Raw genomic sequence first — 20,581 nt, 5'->3', positions numbered from 1 at the left:
CACTGTTTTAACACCCCCCAATCCACCTTTGTGCTCTTTGAGCACTTAGCCCCACCGCCAGCAAGGCGTCAGTTTTGTCTCCCTATTTGTACAACTTTTGTTTTAGGAATTTCAGTTTTCAAATTGTGTCCCTCACCCCTAGTGCTTTTAACTCTATCCTCTTCTGCTGTAAGGTCGCTAGGTCGTGCTCCATGTAGCCCCCCATCTCATGCAGCCTGCCCTCCATTTCTACAATTTCCCGCAGAGATTGTCTTCCCTCAACCTGCGCTTGCGCTTGGCACCTTCCCTCATCAGTAGCCCTCTCCAGGTGGCCTTGCCTGCTTCCCAGTCTTCCCCATTGTCATTGACCTGGAAGTATTCTTCCAATACTTCAGTTAACCGTTTGGTAAAGACCGGGTCTCGCCACAAAACGTCATTACTTCTCCAATGGGAGTTCCCTTTATTCATCCAAGCTATGTTTGTTTGTTTGTTTGTTTGTGCATTTATATAGCGCTATGAACACTCAGGTATCTGAGCGCTGCTTATTTCCCACGGTGTGTGGTGCTCATTTATTGACCTCGGAAGGATGAAAGGCTGAGTTTGGCCCTGCCGGGATTCGAACCTGCGTCAGCAGGCTCTGCACGGATGTCAAAGCGAGCACTCTACTCGCTGTGCTATCTAGCGCCATGATAACCATATCCTGGTCCGACCAACCCACTGGGTGGATCTCGCAACGTCGCACTCATGCTACATGCTCTCTAACCAACAAAAGGTTGTCTATTCTTGAGAAGGTTGTGTGTGGCCCAGAGTAAAACAGTTAGCCCTTCTGAATTAGGTGCAGTACCTGCCAAACATCAGCCAAACCTCTACATTCCAGGGCCCTCCTAAATGAGTCTGCCCCTGCTTGCTCTCCCCTCGGTTGCACTACTCCCTTCGAGAGTCTATCAAGATGCCTTTCAGCCCATGAGTTGAAGTCCCCACCAGCTACGATTAAACCCTGTCACCTGCTCATTATTGTGTCCGGGACCTCTGCATTGAATGGATTCTGACCTTGTTTGAGGGTGTATACGGACACAAACATCACCCACGCCCCTTCCAACACTCCCTGTAGTAGAAGCAATATCCCCCCCATCAGGGTCACTTCCTCCAACTGCATTAGCCAGAAGCGCCTATGTAATAGTATGCCTAGGCTACCTTTTTTAATGCACCGGAGGCCCAATGTGCGGGTCCTATTTCTCCCCCTTAGGGCCCTCTCTTCCCCAGTTTTCAAGCATTTCTCCTGCAGAAACAACACATCCAGGCGGCCCTCTGAGATTTGCGAACAACCAAGGACCTTTTGGTGGGGGAATTAAGCCCTTTTACATTCAGCATGCCGATTTCCATTATATTCTACCGCCCCTTGTGCCCTTGTCACTACCGCCATCTCAGGACTGCTTGAGCCCCTTCCAGCCCTCCTCTTCCTATCCTTCTCTCACTGTGTTCCCTAATGCATGCCCTCACATCCCCCTCAAGCATCCCCCCTTCAATCATCTCTCTCCCCAACAGTAACCATTAACAAAAACTTCCAAACTCTGGAGTCAATAACCACCATTTCCCCCTTCGAGATGCCCTCTTCCGAACAAAGGGCCACCAGAGGGGAACTCCTACCCGCTGAAGGTCACAGGCTGGTCGCACCCACCTGCCAACCCTGCAGAGTGGGGCTCCATACCAACACCAGGCAGCACTTGGGCACAAGTCATGACTGTTTGCTCGGTCAGGGTCCACTCAGCTTCAGGAACTTTCTGCCTATTTTACCCCTTTAATATCTCACAAGTCCCTTGCGGGGAACAGTCTATCTTGAGACAGTTTTCATGGGCTGGCTGCCCTCTGCTGCAGTTTCTAGGCCCTCCGATAGGCGCTGCATTGCTTACTCGAATTCCCTTGCACTGGTCCCTCTATATTCTTCCACTCCATTTCGAAGATCAATGCGAAGAAGTAGGCTCATCTATACCAGATCACTTTGTCTGTCAGCCATTGCGTTAACGGGCAACAGTCTCTTCATCGCCCTAGCGCAAAGCCCTATAGATCCTGAAAAAGCTTTACTTTGGAACCCATGTACTCGATTTCCTGTGCCTGTGTGCCTGTTTCGCTCTCATCAGCACCTTTGTCTTTTGCTTGTAGTGGAGGAATTTCACTACAGTGGAGCGAGGGCCACCTTCAAATGCTCCTCCTCCTCCGTGGGGCCGCTTCATCTGCACCATTTTGCCTCCTTCAGATTGGTAAAGAAGATTTACAATGTCCTGCACCTTCTCTTCACCTGGATGGGTGTCTCACCCTCCCTCTCTGCCAGTCCAATGACCCGAAGGTTGTTTCTTCGCTCCCGGTTCTCAAGGTCATCAGGTTTTAGCAACACCTTTCCTTCTCTGAGCTCCAAATCTGTCATCCTGTCATCCAATTTCACCTTGACCAAGCCAGCATTCATTTGGTTATGCTCCAGGCCCTCCACCTTCCCCTCAATCTTCTCAACTTTGCCTTGCATTTCCCAAATGGACGTATGGATGTCACTGCGAAGGGCTCTTATTTCCGCTACTATACCCCCAATGTCCACCTGATCATGGCCTCCTCCCTGGTATGCTTGATGGCAGCGACACTGGCTACTGTTTCCTCCTTCTGTCTCCGATATTTTTGGAGGGAAGCAATTCCATCTTCCCCTTCTCTCCAAGACATCAGTCAACACCGCTTCCGAGCCTTTTCCACTTATCCCAGTTTTCTAGTGGGGCGGATCTCAGCCCGGTTGGGTCTCCAACTTTAGCTTGATGGGGCGCTCGCCGCTCACCACTATCCCCTCCTCTCTCTGTGGGCCGGGGACTGCATGCTCTCCACATGGTCCCACCAGACCGCCATGACCTGCCTGCCTTTGTTGGTCTGGTCTTCTCCTGCCGCTTCACCATATGGGGCCACAGGGCACTCTCCCCTTTCTGAACCAGCAGGAGCCCACCCCAACACTTGCCTCGCCGCCTGCACTGTTGTCCGTTCCTCTGCCTGGCTTCTCTGCTGTCTCCAGCTGACCTTCAGGGCAGTCTCCGTAGACTCTCACTTCACCCTCACTGGGGCAGCTCTAGGCCTCTACTGATGCCGTATTGCACCCTCCGTCTCGGTACTGGGGGACTGCTTCCTCTCAGCACGCTAAGTAAATGCTTCACTGTGCAGAAGCTCCACAGCAGAGCAGGAGGTTGGAATTTGCCTGCCGGGCACAGCACCTCACATTTGGGTCCCCTTGTCACAGCACCCGGCTCCAGTGACAGCGCGATTCTCCTGATCCTCCCTGGGCTGCTGCTCTCTCACTGCCGTGAGGCAGGCAACGTTCATGCACGCTGCTCAGGTACTTGGTCCCTGCGATCACCTGCTACCCTCCCGGCAGGGCTGTGGTCCTTCTGCAAGCCGTGCTTGGCCCAGAGTACCCCCTGTTTCAGACCGCTGCAGCTGTCACCGTATAGGGCCACAGCCGTTCTCGGAGCCGAAATCACGCTCTGTATTGTGTGCTCAGGCCACTCGACCTTCAGCTGTGTGCAGCTGACTTGAGGGCTTCTCCTGCTCCGATCGGGGGCCCGCAACTCCTCCACCACAGTTTCACTCGCCACTGTACGCAGTTACAGCTGGTTCAGGCAGCGGTGGACGCTCCTTATCATCCCACATATTCCAGGGGGCACCAGAGGCAGTCACTGCTCCGCCACAGCCTGGTTTATTTATTTATTTATTTGCTCAATGTTTGGCGGGTACATGGACCCTATTAATTAATTTATTCCTGCAATGTTGGTCGGACCCAGCATTGCAGAAATAAATTAATTAATCGGGTCCACTGACCCGACAAACATCGAAAAAAATAATAATAAACCAGGCCATGGCCTGTACTGCCTCTGGTGCCCCCTTCCAGGGGTCACCAGAGGCAATAACAGTGCTCCGCCACAGCCCGGTACATTTTTTTATTTGCTCAATGTTTGTCGGGTCCGTGGACCCGATTAATACATTTATTTCAGCAAATCAAGAAATAAATTAATTAATCGGGTCCATGGACCCGACAAACATTGAACAAATAAATAAACCGGGCTGTGGCGTGGCCTGCAACAAAACAAAGGATAACAAACTTACCAGGCCTCGGTCATCGTGATGCGGGGCTGGGCTGAGCTGCCATCACACGAAGCCGGCTGCAGCATGTCGGCTTGTTCATTTTGGATTCCTTTGTCTGTTCAGCCTCGCGGGCCACATGAAATGGCTTGGAGGGCCGCATTGTGGCCCGTGGGCTGTACGTTGGACAACCTTGATTTTGATCTACTTTAAAATAATGAATTGAAAACGAGGTTGAAAATGCAGGAATTGGTTTGATCGAATTTCGAACATTTCTTTGCACCTTTTCCGATTTTTAATGTGGGTCTGGAGACCCCCGCACGCCCCCTCAAACCCATCAGTCATATTTTAATCGCTTACCCGACCCCCCATCTATTTATTAATAAAAAAGTGCAAAAATATCGAAAGTTTCGATTTAAAAAAATCAGCATTTGCATCCCCGTTATTTTGTAATTCGTTTCTTCGAAGGGATACCGTCTGAATTTAGTCCAAACCAAGCAGAGAGGAAATTGGGGCAAATCAGATGGTAATACGTTGACCTGTAGATTGTGCCAAGCTGAAGACTCACAAGAATCCACAAAACATCTGAAGATGGACCGTCAAGCTTTGGAACAGCAAAGAAGAAAGCGAATGTGGGAGGTGATCACTAAATATGGCCAGAGAACTGGAGAGGACTGGTGGAAAATTCTGCTCTCAGGAGAGAAGACGTCGATTACCTTGGCCTTGGTCAAATTTTTAATGGTGATCAAAATAAAAACTGGAAGATTAAAGGAAGATCTAGTAAACCACTTTCTTCTTTAGCTGTGGAATGTATACTGTGTACGAAGTTAAATGGTCTGTTTATACTGTGTACTATGGTGGTTAAAGGTTGTCAAAATGTATTACCAATGTGAAGCACTTTAAATTTAAAAGAAAAGATAACGTTCATTTCATAAATTTGTACTTTCAAAAAAATGAATAGCTTCCATTGCTTTCCAAAGCAGGAATCATACAAAACAAATACCAGAACGGACCTTTTCTGTGAGCCTGTGAGCACTGTGTGATAGTGAGCAGATCATCTGTCTGTGCTCCAAGATCACTTGTCTCATATTTGGCTGTTTCTGTGCCTGCCAACTGGCCCAAGAGCTCTCTGTGATCCAAGCAACGGGCTCTTTCGGTGAACTCTGTGCCATCTGTGCCAATAGGAAGGACAAGTGTCTGTGATCCCAGGTCACCTGTGTCATATTTGGCTGGATCTGTGACAGCCAGCTGAGCCGAGTGCGCGTGTGATAATGTGTATTACCTGTGTCTGTGGTCACAGGAAACTTTTGTGATGGGAAGATCGTGTGCCTGATCACGTATGTGAGAATTGGCAGGTTCTGGGATAGGTGACTGCAGTTCACCAGTAAGATAATCGGCGCTGTGGTGTCTGCAAACCGACCCTGGACAGTGGTGTCACAATGGGAAGCTACTGTGACTCCAGGAGTAATGTGATAATGGACATGTCTTGGGTTTAACTTTGAATAAATGTGGAAGGGGGGGGCATACATGGGCTTTAACGGCCATCCAGCCCGAGCGTTGGTAGGCCCGAGCGAAGCAAGGGCCTCACCTCAGGCTGTGGGCCGTTAAAGCCAATGTACGCCCCCCTGCACTGGTGTGAAAGCTATTTGCACCCGAGGATGTACCAGGGTGTGGATAGTTTTTTGTTTTTTTACATCCGACGCGAGGTCAGCTCTGCGCAAGCCCATCTCCCATCGGAGAAAAAAAAAACAAATGGCCACCTCCATTTAAATGGAAAAGGGACTAGGTCCCTTTTCGGATTATGGCGGTCATGGAAAAAAGTTCCAAGATGGCCACTGTCATCCGAAAAGGGGCCTAGTTCCTTTTCTATTTCGATGGCAGCCAGATGGGAGGAGATCGAGGACCAGAGGGCAAGGCTCTGGTCACGCAGGTAAGTTGGGGTTGCGGGAAGGGGAATCAGGTGATTTGGGGTGTTGGGGAGGCAAGAGGGAGAGGCTCCCTATTGCATCCCCACAATAAAAAACAAAAGAAAGGCACCACCCGGGGAAGGGCCTCAGGTGACTGGAACAGCGGGCAGGGATTGTGTATTCTCGTCCATGTTCCAGTCACCTGATTGGTTAGAGCACCCTCCCCAGGTGTGAACGCAATTTATGTGGATAAATACAGATGGTGTGATGTCAACTAACACATCCTAGGTGCCTTGTGCCATAAAAGTTACATCATGTGTGTAGTCCCCGGTTACATCTGTGATATGTTAAATGTTAAATGTTAAAGAAATTTGTACCGCGCACCATCACCAACGGAGTTGGTCCCAGGCACTCTGGCGGATCTGCAAACGAGAAGGAGGGGTGGGTCAGTAGGGTGAAGCGGAAGTAGGATAGTGAGAGGAGTGGTGTTCTGTTGGCAGCTTCAACTCGGTATACACCGGGTGCTGAGCTTTGGTACGAGTATCGGATCGATGTCAGTCCTTGTGTGCTGTTGGTGCGGCTTATGTGCTGTTGCAGTGTTGTGAATTGCTTGCGGGTTGTTGTGCGAGAGATGGTTGTGTGAGTTTTTTGGGTGAGATAAGAATGCAGAAATGTTGAGTTTTTTTTGTTGGTTAGTGGGTTATGTGATATTTAACATGCTGACATTCATAATTCCGTCTAAGCGTGGCACTTGCCGACCTTCACAATCCCATCAAGAAGCGGCTCAGGCCAATGCTCAGAACCCTATCCAAGTGTGGGACACGCCAACGTTCCCAAATCCGTGTAAGTGTTGCGCTTGGTAAACTTCATAATTCCATATAAGTGTAGCACTTCCTAACTTTCACAATTCCATCATGTATGGCACACGCCAACATTCACAATCCTATCTTGATGCGACACAGGCCAATGTTCACAATTCCAAGTATGGCACTTGCTAACCTTCATAATTCCATCCATGTATGGCACAGGCTAACACATTCACAATCCTATCTTGATGCGACACAGGCTCATGTTCACAATTCTTTCTAAGTGTGAGACATGCTAACAATCAAGTTCCATCTAAGTGTGGTACATGCTGACATTCACAGTCCTGTCTAAGTGTGGCACATGCTAACATTCATAGTCCTATCTAGATGTGGCGCAGGCTAAGATTCATACTCCTATCTAGATGTGGCGCAGGCTAACATTCGTAGTCCTATCTAGATGTGGCGCAGGCTAACATTCATAGTCCTATCTAGATGTGGCGCAGGCTAAGATTCACAGTTCTAAGTGTGAGGCTTTCTGACATTCAAGATATCGAGATGCTAACATACCACAAGTTATCCGTGTAATGCTAGGCTAGTGAAGTGTTTTATATATAACTGTAATATTAATCAAATGTATCAGGGGGAGCTAGTACACATAGGAAAAGGCTAAAGAAATGAATGTCATTAGCAAGTACTTGATTTGGTCTCACTGTTTTATCGTGCTGAATCAGGCAGTGATGCTGCTCAAAGCTGCAATTCACAAATGGCACAGCAGGTGGCGAGCTCCCTCCATTATGAAATCCTTCTAGTTCACATTTTGGTCCTGAAACTTTGGTGAGGTTTCTGAAGGTACTAGCATATTGTTCGACATTTTGCTATTATGGGCATGCAGCTGTGAAAACAATTATAAGGCTTTAAACTAGGGCGTGTAACCTTTTCCCAGGTGTTTTGGACTAATACTCAGATCCGACGCCCTTATTTGAATGCATGCCAACGTTATCCATTGAATTTAACTTTGCATTGTGGGACTTGAGGTCCTGAATTTCCCATTATAAACTCAGAACTACAAGTCCCAAAGTTAAAACCAGAACTGGACTAGTGCCTCCCCGAATGGAATGGATAATGTTGGCCTGTATGCAGCATAGTGAGTGTCTAGGTATTGTGGACCCGTATCTTAAACAGTTTATTTGTACTTAGCACTGCTTCATTGGAAGGGGACTTCATAGGGGTGTGTCCTACACATTTGCCCTAACACACAACGTTTTAGCGTGGCACAGCCTCAAGTTAACAGTCAAACCATGGTAAAATAACATGACTGTCAGTGCACGCTAATGCCTCGCTCGAGTGGTGCATACGACAGAGGCAGTGTCTTCTGACTTGCGGAGCTTCCCTTCCCCATACAATGCCACTTACCGAACTTGTGCATGATTACCCCAAGTGCTAATAGATCCATCTGGGGGGTTCTGGAATGTGTTAAAAGTAAGGCTTGGGTGCAGGCCGACACTGGAAGGCCAGAATTGTGCATGTCATTTGCATGTGCATGTTTTCTTCATTTCATTCATTGCGCATGGGTCCTGCGTGCATATTCGAGCAGTCGACAGTTGCCACTGGGTTTATGCATTGATTTAAATTAGCCCCTTTTCCTCCTGTAGCACTCCACCTCATAGAGCAAGACTGAGTGCCGCTCTCACATAGTCTGGCATAGCAATCCACACTGCACCTCAACACTGTGCATGCTCTGGCTTCCACAGCCTCAATTCACCAATCATCTCTGCGAATTATTGGACTTTTGCTTTAAAAACACTGCACTAATTGCATGCAAAGCAACACTTCCTTTCTTATTTCTGTTCAGACTAAGGTCTGCCGAAGGGCCATTCAACTTACAGTGCTTCGAAGCCATAAGATACTACAGGAGGCGCTATACAAATATCAAGTAACCTAACACAACATTTACACTGGTGCAAAAGAGGAGACGCATCACAGATGTGTACCTGGTATCATATAGCACAGGGGTCTGCAACCTGTGGCTCTCTAGATGTTTTGGACTATAACTCCCATGATCCCTCACCATTGATGATGCTGTGTAGGGCTGATGGGGGTTGTAGTCCAATACATCTGTAGAGCCAAAGCTTGGAGACCCCTGAGTATAGCAGAACCACATAGTGGGGTAAAGTAAGCCGCGGCACTCCCCCAAGCAGGGAACGTGGAGAGAGGGGAGAAGTTGCGAATTTCCACATGCACACGGTGAAGCACTAACTAAATTCTCAAGGATCACATTCCAAGGAGGATTATCTGGGAATATCGTGCACGCTGGTCCTGGGGGATGCCCTTAAGGAGGGAATCAGGTGTTAAAGTGAAGCAGCCCTGCCACAAAGTGCTAGTACTTTAAAAAAAAAAATAGAAGAGCCAGTATGGAGAGTCTCCTAGTTCTGGGGGTACATTTTATAATTAATTCATCCCTAGACAGGCCCAACAGGTGTAACTGGGGTTTGTAACCACCCCCGGGAGACTAAGGTCCTGATTCACACAGCTTTTTCCAATGGGATTGCACCACTATGAAATGTTCCTGTGAATCAGGCCCTCAGTGTAAGGGTTCGGGCTGAGAAAGGTATAAGGTAATGTGTCTGCACCTTCACGCCTAGGAACCTTCTCTTGGTTGGGCTTGAGGTGGACCCATGGAAAGTGCTATATGCGTGCAGTGAAAGTGATGGAAGGGTGGTGATGAGTGGAACGTGCGTGAGTGACTGATGAGAGGCCGCGTGCAAGGCAAGTGTTGCACATCTTGGTCGGTACCTGATTGCAGAGAGGGCGTCTGGGTAACAGTCGTATCCGTAGGCGAAAGTGGTGCAGAAGTTGAATTTGCAGTGGAGAGCTGCCAATGAGGATCACCTGTGGGAAAAATGAGATTCGTGTTTCACTTGTGGGTGGTTCTTCAAGTTATGGGAGTCACAGGGAAGACAATAGAATGAGCTGCACAATGGTTCAAATTTAAGCCAAGCCCAAAACGACCCTCTTACTGAACACTCAAGCGATTTTCTGCCGGCAAATATGTTCAGTCAAAACCAACCAATCAAAATATCAGAAATGAAAGGAGCCCTGTGTCCAATATCCTCTCTGTAGAAAATTGAATGGAAAATCAATTCTCTTGGGCTTCTTATATTTGTGAACTTGGAAGCGATTGGCGGGGTGCAAATAAAGTCAGGGATAGGCAGGGATAACTCTGCCCGATCCATGTCCCTGCAAAGGCAGGCCTGCCTGAGTTTACAGAGAAACATGTGAATATGCTCAATGAATGTTTTTGACAATCATAAAAAAATGTTTTATTTTGATCCTATAGAATAAAGTAATCAATAAAAGGATGAGAAAGTACAGTTGTGATGCAGGACACATTGCTGATCGGTACCTGGTTCGCTGGCCGCCATCTTTCCGTCTGTGTTATCTGTTGAAACCATTGGTGTTGAGCCCACTTCTTCGGTGTAGGAGGTACCATTTCCATAAACTGTGCAGAGAAAAATTTGAATTTATTTTTATTGGTGAGCCCTGGTTCCACTCTTTATAGACACTAGGAAGGTATTGGGTGGCACCATGATCAAATTGGAAGGGTTCACAAAGCCAACACTGAACCTTTTGTTTGCACAGAGAATGCTGATGAAGAGGGTGAACCCAGTATCTGAGAATCACCCCTTTCCCTGCACTGTAAAGTGTTGAGTGGCCTTAAATTGGACGGTTCCGCTACCTTGCTGTCCACAAAGGAACCGATCCATCTGTGATGGCTGGCAAGACCTGTATCACCTGACCTTCCCCAGTCATGTGACATTATCCAGAGAGCAGCGCGGAATGGGAACAGGGGCAGAGGTAGAAACCCGGGAGCCAAGAGAATTTGAGGAAAGGAAAGCTCCCTACCAATCAGGACTAATAAAAGGTAGGGGAGCCCCAATAGTGGTTCAGCTATGGTGGGGATCATAGAAATCGAAGACATGTAAGTGATATCATTTCTAGAATTCAATTCTTGTTATTTTAATATAGGTGTCCACAAAGCTGATATCCCTTCAAAATGATCCCATTGTGCGACTGGATGTAAACATCAAATATGGTTCAAAAATTCAAAATGTATTTTTGGAATTTGATTACAAAACATAAAGTGTGTAAAACATGAACAGGGTGGATTCCAAACAAAACACTAACATAGTTGTTGTCAAAATACAAAAAAACAATTTTGAATTTTTGAACCATATTTGATGTTTACATTCAGTCGCACAATGGGATCATTTTGAAGGGATATCGGCTTTGTGGATACCTATATTAAAATAACAAGAATTGAATTCTAGAAATGATATCACTGCAGCTTTTTGGAATTACTTGTATTCGATCCCCTACCAATCAGGAGTCAGGAGGGGGCGTATGAGAGGTGCAATATTATGGGAAACAAGCCAGGCGCAATCTGGAGCAGGTGAGTGAAGCGTTGAGCTGTGGTGCGCAGAGGCTGTTAGAGACAGCTTCTGAGGCCCAGTACCTGGAAGCAATCTAGGGACGCTCATTCTTGTATATCCTCCGATAATCCTTAAAAGTGTCTGGAACCGAGAGTGCACGTGGACCGGCAAAGCACCTACGATGGAACTGAGACCCATGAGTAGGACCTATAACCCAAGGGGAGTGCTGAGGACCCTGCAGGGTGCCAGGAGCCTGAGAGGAGATCTGAGAACACCCAAAAGCACTCAGATCCTCAGAGTCTATATGGCTCACAAACCTGCCTCTGTGTTCTTGTTTCCGCTTAATTGCTCATGGGCTGATCAGATCCGAGTTGGAGTATTGCAGAGCCCATGTCTATGTTTACTGCGAGTCTTGCATTCAGTAGAATTTACACATGCTGCACAAGATTGTGCATTTGATCCCTGACTCCAATGGGAGACAAATACAGCCTATATTTGAGGCTTTCCTGGATATTAACACATGCTTCGATACCGTGGACAAAAAGAAATTGTGGAAAGCGCGGGGAATGCTGGGCACGGAAAGCTAACTTTTGGACACTCTTAAACACACTGAACCACATTATTGAAACAGGCCTAGGGCCTCGCCATACTATAGTATGAGGATGATATCTACACCCACATTGAAGGATGCATCTGAAGGTATTCCCAGGATCAATAACTTCCCATTTCCCATATTACTTTGCATTGATGACGTCATCCGTATAGGGAAGATGGCAAATACATCACAAAAGCAACTGGGTGCAACGCAGAAATGCTGTATCGAGAACAATCTTGCGCTGAACATAGAAAAGTCGGCGTGGTGCCCAAGAAACAATGGCATTCCTCATGAAGAGTCTTACTGATGTAGAGCCAATCTGGAAAGGGTTAAAGAATTCACCTATCTGAGACCAGTGACCATAGAGTCTCTAAAGGGGTCACATCTTCACGCTGCATGTAAGAAGGCTGCCATAGCCACTAGGGCAGGGTTGTCCAACTCTGGGCCTTGAGGGCCGGAATCCTGACGGGTTTTCAGGATATCCCTCATTAATATTCATGATGAAATATTTGCATATATTTAGAATCACTGTATGGCATTAGAGGCCTGGAGCTGGACAACCCCGCACTAGGGCAATGCGTCTGCAACACGCAGCTCTCCGGATGTCTTGGATTGGAACTGCCAGGATCTTTCACCATTGAAATTGCTGGCAAGGGCTGATGGTAGTTGTAGTCTGAAACCTCTGGAGAGCTAAAGGTTTGAGACTCCTGCGCTAGTGGAATATAACATGTTCTTAATCCAATGACAATCAAATATTAGGGGCATCTTCTAAAGCAAAGTAGGGGGCGCTGTTACCAATGGTCATGAGATGTGGGTCTAGAAGTCAACGCAGACAGCAGAGGCTATTTGAAAAAGATCTGCTGTATCCCACGCGCCTTCCCAAGGAAGGAAGGTGTTGGCTGCGTCCCAGAAGGTACAACGTCCTTTCATCGCGGGACGTTATTTGCAGGGGTTTTTACCGTGAATTGTTTTTATGAAAAAACCCATCTAATTTTTTGGGGGGTTAGAAAAAAATATATATGGTATTTGGGTGTTTGGGAATAGATTAGAACTAAAAGGGAATGGGGGGTTAAGGGGGGCCACGCCAAAAATAAATTTTTAAAAGTTTGATGGGTTTTTTAGTAAACAAATTTGCGGTAAAAAAAAAACTGCGAAAAACGTCCCGCGATGAAATAACATGGAACCGTCCCAGAAGAGCTGAGGACTGCAAGGAGCCCCACATTGTACATGTTAGAAAGGCACGAAGCAATCAGAACAACGCTTATTGGCTATTTCTGGAACTAGACATGTGTGCATAGCTCTTCCTTGATCCACACGTGTCCACCTTCCTCCATACCCCTTTAAATGAAAATAGGAACATGGACCTCTACACGTACAACAGTAATTCATTCATGATGCAGGCAACGTGAAGCCTCCATAGGCAGAAAGTTGAACAAAGAAGGATGGACACTTTGTGTTGCTTGCATCATTAAATAATCATTGTTTTAAATGTAAGGTTATATGTTACTATTTTCTGTCTCATGTTTACCTGGGAGGTGCTGCGGGGAGCGGGGGGGGGGGGGGGCTCCTCTGCGTACATTTGCATTGAAATGTAAAACAAAATGTAAAAAAAATTCTATGGAATCGAATACGTCGAAATGTATTCGATGGAGTCACATAGATTCGTTTGGACAGAACCTGCTGCGCCAAATCTCTGAAGTGATGTGGGATCAGGAGTACCGGGATCCACTTCCCAAGTGGAAGGATCCCTCTGTTCAGATCCTCCCCAGATGCGACCATCCATTTTCAGTATTTCTCTGAACAAGGCAACAGGCCTTTTGAAAGGAATCCAGTTTCAGCATAAAATACGCGGATCTACGCGTTTCTCTTGCTTTATGACAACAAGAGTCACGCAGTGCCCCGCTCTGACTGACTCCTCGGTGAGGTGTCCATTCTGCGTGCGCTTTTGGGGTCCCCTCTATGCCCAACGAAGGAAAAGGGTCAGCGAACAGAGGTTAGATATAAGTTTCCCTAAACTATCCAAGGGTGCACCCAACGCCAGGCCCTATAGCTGTGATCCAGTGGCGTAACCCAAAATGTGGGGGCGCCGTGCAAGCCCTGCTGAGGGCCCCTCCCATCACTACTGGGCCCCCATGCACCGCAGGAGCTGCAGGGGTCCCTGTTACACCAGCGCTGTGATCAGTCAACTCAAATAGATAAACTCTATCCTCATATTCATTCCTAAAAAATGGTCCCTCTGCAGAGTCCTGGATGCAATGAGCACCCCCATTCACCGGGCACAGTGGTTTAGTCCTTACGGATGGGGCGTGGTAAGAGTGCAGACATATCATGCCTGTCTCAGAATGATTGTTTCAAGAAATACATGTTTAGGTCTTCCGTGGATGTTATCAGGTCATAGAAGTCATCTGGGCTAGTGTATTATTGCTACTCGCCACACCTTTGCAGGAGGTTTTCCTAAAGAAGGTGCTGTGCACTGTAGTTAGAACTTTGAACCTCTGTTTTGTCCACACAGATATTCTGAGTTGGCTTGCTGGCCAAGGACTCTTGGATTTCACAGAGTTTGGCGACTATATTGGCCACGACAACTAGGTCTCTCTCAGAACTTATTAGAGTGAATCCTATGAGGCCTTTCTCTCATCCTTAGCTTAGCCCACAATTTTAACACGTACGTTCTGACTTTGTGTAATGATGAGCTTGTGGAGTGTACTGAGGGTCCAAATGTACAGGTATGCCAGAGTACCAGGGCTCAGGCTAAACAGTCACCACTCAGCAGAGTACCCAGGGCCCAACAAACCCTCCCCCCGGCAACGATGGAGGACTCAGCCAAGGGCAAGGTAGAACTGTCCTTTATTTTCCAAACAGAACGGATCATACAGGAAAAACAGAATTCTCCAGCAATCACAGCTCCTGAGCCAGTGTCACGAGTCTTTATTACACAATGGTCGTCACAAAAGATAACCTCTCCCCAAAAACCTAAGAGCCCATTCTATTGGGTGGTTTGGGTGGTATTACCTATGAAGGTCATCTATATGAGTTGCCTAACTGGTCCTTCCATGTCAGGTGGTCTCACCTGAGACTTCCCCAATAAAAGTCTATTACATTGTGGCAGTGTCGCAGGACTACCATAGGCTCTTGCCCATTACACAACACTCCAGGATTTGGGATCCCCGATTGGCTGGAGTGGGTCCCCTCAGGCCTGGGACCCTGCTATGTTCCCAGAGCCCTGTGTACCTTCTCAAGGTAATGAGACAGACTGTGTGTCCCAATTGTTGCCACTGGCATAGCCACCTAGCCTCAGAGAGTGCCCGCGGGTTGCAATGTTCGGTGGGCAACACATGTATCAGTTCTTGTCTGCTTCGCTGGGAACCGCTCCTCTTCCTACCACAGGTAAATGGCTTTTGTTTGGCTTGGCCGAGAAACGTGGGTGAGGACCGCAAAACAGAGCTTTTTGGTCTGAAATTAGTGAGGATTTATTCTGTTTATTTCGCAGGTGGTTCTCTGCCCCGGGAGCCAGGAATGTTCCACCGCCCTTGTCCTTGGCTGCGGTCACTGGCCCTCTACTTCGTGCTGCAGAATCTGCATCTCTTCGTTCCTTATTCTGAGGCCTGTGGCTTCGTTCAATTTCACTATAGTCGTTCTAAGGTTATATATATATATATTGTATTGCTTTCTCTTGAGCTTAGTGATATCCGGCTCTTCCAGTTTCCTTATACGTCCCTCCAGTTTCCTTATGCGTCCCTGAAGTTCCATATGGTTAGTTGCAATATGCGGCTGCAAGCTTTCTCTGTGTTACTCTTACTTTCTTGCGTTTCTGTGTTTGGCTAGTCAAAGGAGAAAAGGCTTCTGACAGTATGTATATGTATCTGTCCTCTGTCTACAGAACTGTGTATGAATGTTCTTTGTGTGTGCACGTGCGTGTCTGTGTAACTTCGTGCAGGGATGGGATTTTGCTTTGTGGCTAACATTACTATGTCATGTTGTTACTAATGACGTCAGCACAGCTGGATATTTATCATTAGTCAACCTGGTCTAGTGATGTGGCACCTGTATCCGCGAAGACATCAGCTGGATAGGGTTTGAATGGTTGTCTAAGAGAATATCTGCTTACATAAGTAGGATGTACTGGCCCTCCTGGGGGCTGGCCAAACAGCGACTGGCATCTCTCGTTTCTCATTCTTTGGATTGTCATGTGTATGGGGAATAGGAGGGCCATTCCAGGGACCCTCCCTTCACAAACAATGGATTACCATGGGTTCTAAGCTTCCTACAGTCTTGATTTGTGAATTGGGGGCTAGTAGCATGGACTTAAGGCCAGCCCTTGGATTACTAGAGTTTCTCTGCTGATTATAGTCTTGCTTCGTGTAAGGGCACGCAAGGGGTGTGTCATTATTATTATTATTATTATTATTATTATTATTATTATTAGCATTAAGTATTTGTGTTGCGCAAACCTAGTTGGGGAGCAGGCTGGATTACCCCGGGACAGAGTTCCAGAGGCTTGGAGTGTAGCATGAGACGGACTGATTGCTAGTTTTCTTCTTGGGGGCCAGTCTAGATTCCAGTCTGCTTATGGTGTTTGCTGCAAGGCGACCATGTGCAGTCCAATGTTTTTAGTTTGGCCATCGGCTCTACAGTGGAGGTTGCCTTGTAGGTGGGTCATGCAGTTTTGAATCAGACCATAGCTGGGATGAGGAGCCAGTGTAATTTGTGCAAGGTAAGGGTGATGTGGCCAAACTTCCTGGAGCCGGTGAGGAGGGAAGCCGCGGCATGGTGGGCCGCTTTGAAGGGAGGCCATTTGAGCACCCAGGAGCCTTATGAGGAGGGCATTTCCCCCATTGAAATGCAGAATCATCAGGGCCTCTAACATCATTGGTAACTCCAGGTGAGGAGGAAGGGCCTGATATTGCAGAGTAGAGAGATCTGATAGAAAGCCGTTTGCGCCTTGTTTGTGATGCATTGTTGGAAGGCTAAATTGCTATCCAAAATGAAGTCTAGGGATTTTGCTGAGTGGGATAGGTGAGGGTTGGACCTGTCTAAGCATATTCCGGCCAGGAACTGATGCGTATCTTCCTGCTCAAAGGGTTGGACCAGGGGTGCCAATTTGGTCTTGGTGGGGTTAAGCTTTCAGTAGGCACTTGTCATCCGTGCTTCAATGGTTACAAGGTATAAGCAAAGACAAACAATATAGAGATGACCGTGAAGAGCATGATATGATGTGATATGATAGGTTATTTATAGCGCGCTTAATACAGAGGTTTCTAAGCGCGGACCCGGGGCTCGAACCAGTGTTGCTCTGCGTCGTTTTGTTTTCAAGGTGAGCATGTTGCCCCTGAGCTATCCTCCCGAGACATATGTAGAGTATGGAACCCTGAGAGGCTCTACAAATGATGGGTGGGGTTCGCACCTTAGGGGCCCATCTGGAAAGCATGGTATCTGCCAGAAAAGTAGGGTGTGAACCATTTCAGGATTGCTAGAGAAGCCCACCCTATGTGAAAGGATGTTGAGTACTGTCGGTGAGAGGTCCAGGAGGACTGGCAGGCACAAGTCCCCTTTACCAGTAATCTGAACGGGATTGTTGACCACCAGGATGGTGGCTGTTTCATTGCTGCATTTGGGGTGGAAACCAGATTGGTAATCCCAGAGCAGACTGAGTTGCCTGAGATTTATAAGTATTTGGTTAGCAACTACCTCCAATGACTTTGCGGATAAACCAGAACCTCGTGATCAGCCGCAGTTTGCTATTTCGTCCGGGTCAAGGGTGGGTTTTTTCCCGGAGTTTGCATATAAGAAATGCATTCAGCACATCTCCGAATGTACCTTTGCCGACGGAGGCATTGACTATACTAAGAAGAAAAGTAAAGGCAAGGCCGGTATGTTTTTTAAGAATGGTGACTGGTAGAATGTTGTTGGTGTAAGAGGTAGGTTTTAAGGATGCAAACCTGTATGAGAGTTTCTCGGGCGAAAGACGAGAATAGTAGATCCGGGGTTGAATTGCACACAGCGGGGTCAGAGGATGCGAAGCCCTTCATGTTGATCGATCTTTTTGATAAAGAATGTATTGGTAGCATCACACTTCTCACTGGATTCTGGTACCTCATAAGCTGGTTTGGGGTTCGAGCAGTGTTGGACGGCTGCGAAAAGGCCTTTGCTCGTGTCACAACCTGCTGTAATGCTGGTGGTGTGATAAGTAGCTTTTGCTTCTTATATCGAGGACCGCTCTTTGTAACATAAAGTCTTGATGGATAAAAGGCTCCCCTGTTTGTGGGCCTTGCACCAGCATTTCCCAAGAGCGCTAATGGGCCATTTGTTGATAGAGAGCTTTTGAGTATACTAGAGTGTGGATGGTTCAGTTCCGTTCTAGCTGGTGGAATGCCCTTACAGCCCAACCCATCACTTACTGGGCTTTCTCTGCTGGCTACAGCCTTGCTCTGCGTACTTCAGTCTCAACCCATGGATTGCCATGCTTTATCTGCAGACTTGCTTTGCAAACTGGTGAGCTAGTGGAGTGCACTTCATGCCCGAGTCATGGATTAACATGGTCTCTTTGTTCATCATAGTCTTGCTTTGTATAAATGATAATGATGTGTTATTTACATAGCGCTTAGGCCGAAGCGCTGTACATAGAACATATTTACATACATTAATCATCCCAACTAAAGCTGGTACTCATTTATCGACCTCAGAAGGATGAAATGCTGAGTTGGCTTTGCTGGGATTCAGACCTGCAACCTGGAGATCACACATAGATCGCAGCAGCGAGTGCTCAACAGGCTAAGCTACTTCACCGGCAATGGGTAGATAGTGCAGAAGAGTTACGAAGCAACCATGGACTGCAATGGTCTGTCTGTTAGCAGGGTGTAGCTTTGCTTTGTGTAATGGTGAGCTAGTGAAGCGAGTTAAGGACACAGCCCTTCGATTCCCACAGTTGCTCTGCTGGTTCTAGTCTTATTTTGTGAATATGTGAGCTAGTGGAGTGTACTTAGGGCACACCCCTTGGATTATCACGATTTCTCTACTGGGTAGAGTCATGATGTGTATAGTGGAGAGGTAGTGGAATGGATGTATGGCTCAACAATGGATCGCTATGGTTTCTCTGTCGACTACTACCACCTAGGACTAGGATCATATCCCAACGGCGAAGACAAGTCAAGTGCGCTTAACAAATGCAAATAAATAAATAAATAGACCCTGAGCACTTCAGCCAATAGGACCGATCCCCTCTCAACAAACACGACAAGGGTGTTCTTAACTAACGCGCGGCAGTTTCCTAGAAAATAACATGTTTTACCACTGATTCACAATGTTAATGTGGGCTCACCAATGTATGAATTCTAGGTCGCGCGCCTTGAAACACTTGTGTATAGGCGCGCTATAAATGTCATATATCATATGATATCATGTCAATCCCTTCTCCTATGCCCCTTTTACCCCCTTTGCCCTCAGCACATATGTAAGGCTTCTAGGCACGTGTGAAAGTTGTACTAAGAATGTAGTGCTCATGAAATGTGCTGCTGGGAATTAAAGGGGTCCTCTTGACATGTAAGTATCGGAGTCTCATGTGTTTCATATGTTTGATCTGCTAGTCAATATTGGTCTTTTTCCACAAACACGCTCCACTTCCGGTTTACTTTTAAAAACAGAAATGAGCCCAGAACCAATTACCACGACATACATTGAGGATTCTTAGAACTTCAAGGTATATGTTGTGGGTATTTACTGCTTTAACAAAGGCTTGAGTAGAAAAGGGCAAGAACATGTGTTTTTCTTTTGGAAACAGAAAATCTGGTTGAAAATTCGAAAAATGTGCTTCTCTGCACGAAACCGAACTCAACAACATTTTCCAGATGTCTGAAAAGGGGAAAACGTTATTGGCTTTCTTTTCAATACATTAATTCCCTTCTGTAAAACATGCGTCTTAAGTACATTTAAAAAAATACATTTTCTGGAGAAATATTTTTTGTGTTGATTTCTAGAAGTGATATATAACAGTGTTGTTAGTAAATCTTTAGAGAGTCGAGGATCAGTAGTATTTGCACAGGGAAGAGAATTTTGGGTCGCACATTTTGCGAACCACTTTTGGGCAAATACCTTTCTCTGAGACCTATTCAGAAGTCTCAGCGATGTGCGACCTTCAAGCAATCTGGTTGCTTGGATCATAGATTAATTTATTGCTAGGAGCCCAATAACCTGGGCATTTGTCCATAGTTACACCAACATGATTGCTCTTTCCATTAGCTACCCCTACCTCCCTCTTTTGGTAAAAGGGCAGATGGAGACATTTTTCTTCTGTTGGCATAAAAGGCAGCAGATTTATTTTCCCAACATTACTGAACACTACATGCTTCCTCTCCCTGCAAAACCACACTTTGTGAAATTGTTCTCCAGGTGCGGCGACCTGCTTACTGTTCCATATCAAAACATTGCTTCCCCCATTTTCCAATAAAGTCCACTCTAGGCCAAAGCTCGCCCAACCATTATTGTCTGCGCCCCGCCTGCCCTTGCAGCTGATCCTGTGCTGGAGGATTGACATTTTTGCCAGAGGAAGCCGAGCTCTCATCAATACCTCCAGCGCCCTTGCCGCTAGGCCTCAGAGGAGCTCTGATCGCGAGACGAGCAAACACTCTTCCCGCTTTCCCGCGGCTTGTTAGTAGTACCTACAGTGTCACTGGTCGCCAAAACACTGCCACGCCACAGATGGGTCCACGCCCATCCGTGGCTCCCCCCACACTTGCTCATAACTCCAGCAGCTTTGTGCACAAG

General features: G+C 46.9%; 1 protein-coding gene across 5 annotated transcripts in view; it reads right to left on the bottom strand.

Moving 5' to 3' along the window:
- LOC138520889 (CMRF35-like molecule 6) overlaps positions 1 to 20,581 on the bottom strand; it is a 232,476-nt gene that overhangs the window by 84,217 nt on the left and 127,678 nt on the right. For all 5 annotated transcript variants that reach the window (XM_069633304.1, XM_069633305.1, XM_069633302.1 and 2 more), the window contains 2 exons: positions 10,200 to 10,295; positions 9,590 to 9,685 (listed from right to left, as the gene is read on the bottom strand). In XM_069633304.1, the coding sequence (XP_069489405.1) occupies positions 9,590 to 9,685; positions 10,200 to 10,295 (192 nt within the window). The remainder of the gene's footprint in view (positions 1 to 9,589; positions 9,686 to 10,199; positions 10,296 to 20,581) is intronic.

The sequence above is a fragment of the Ambystoma mexicanum genome, chromosome 13 (assembly GCF_040938575.1).
Source record: "Ambystoma mexicanum isolate Mex_15411 chromosome 13, UKY_AmexF1_1, whole genome shotgun sequence".
In the NCBI taxonomy this organism is placed as follows: Eukaryota; Metazoa; Chordata; class Amphibia; order Caudata; family Ambystomatidae; genus Ambystoma; species Ambystoma mexicanum.
This window is presented reverse-complemented; position numbering and strand designations above follow the sequence as displayed.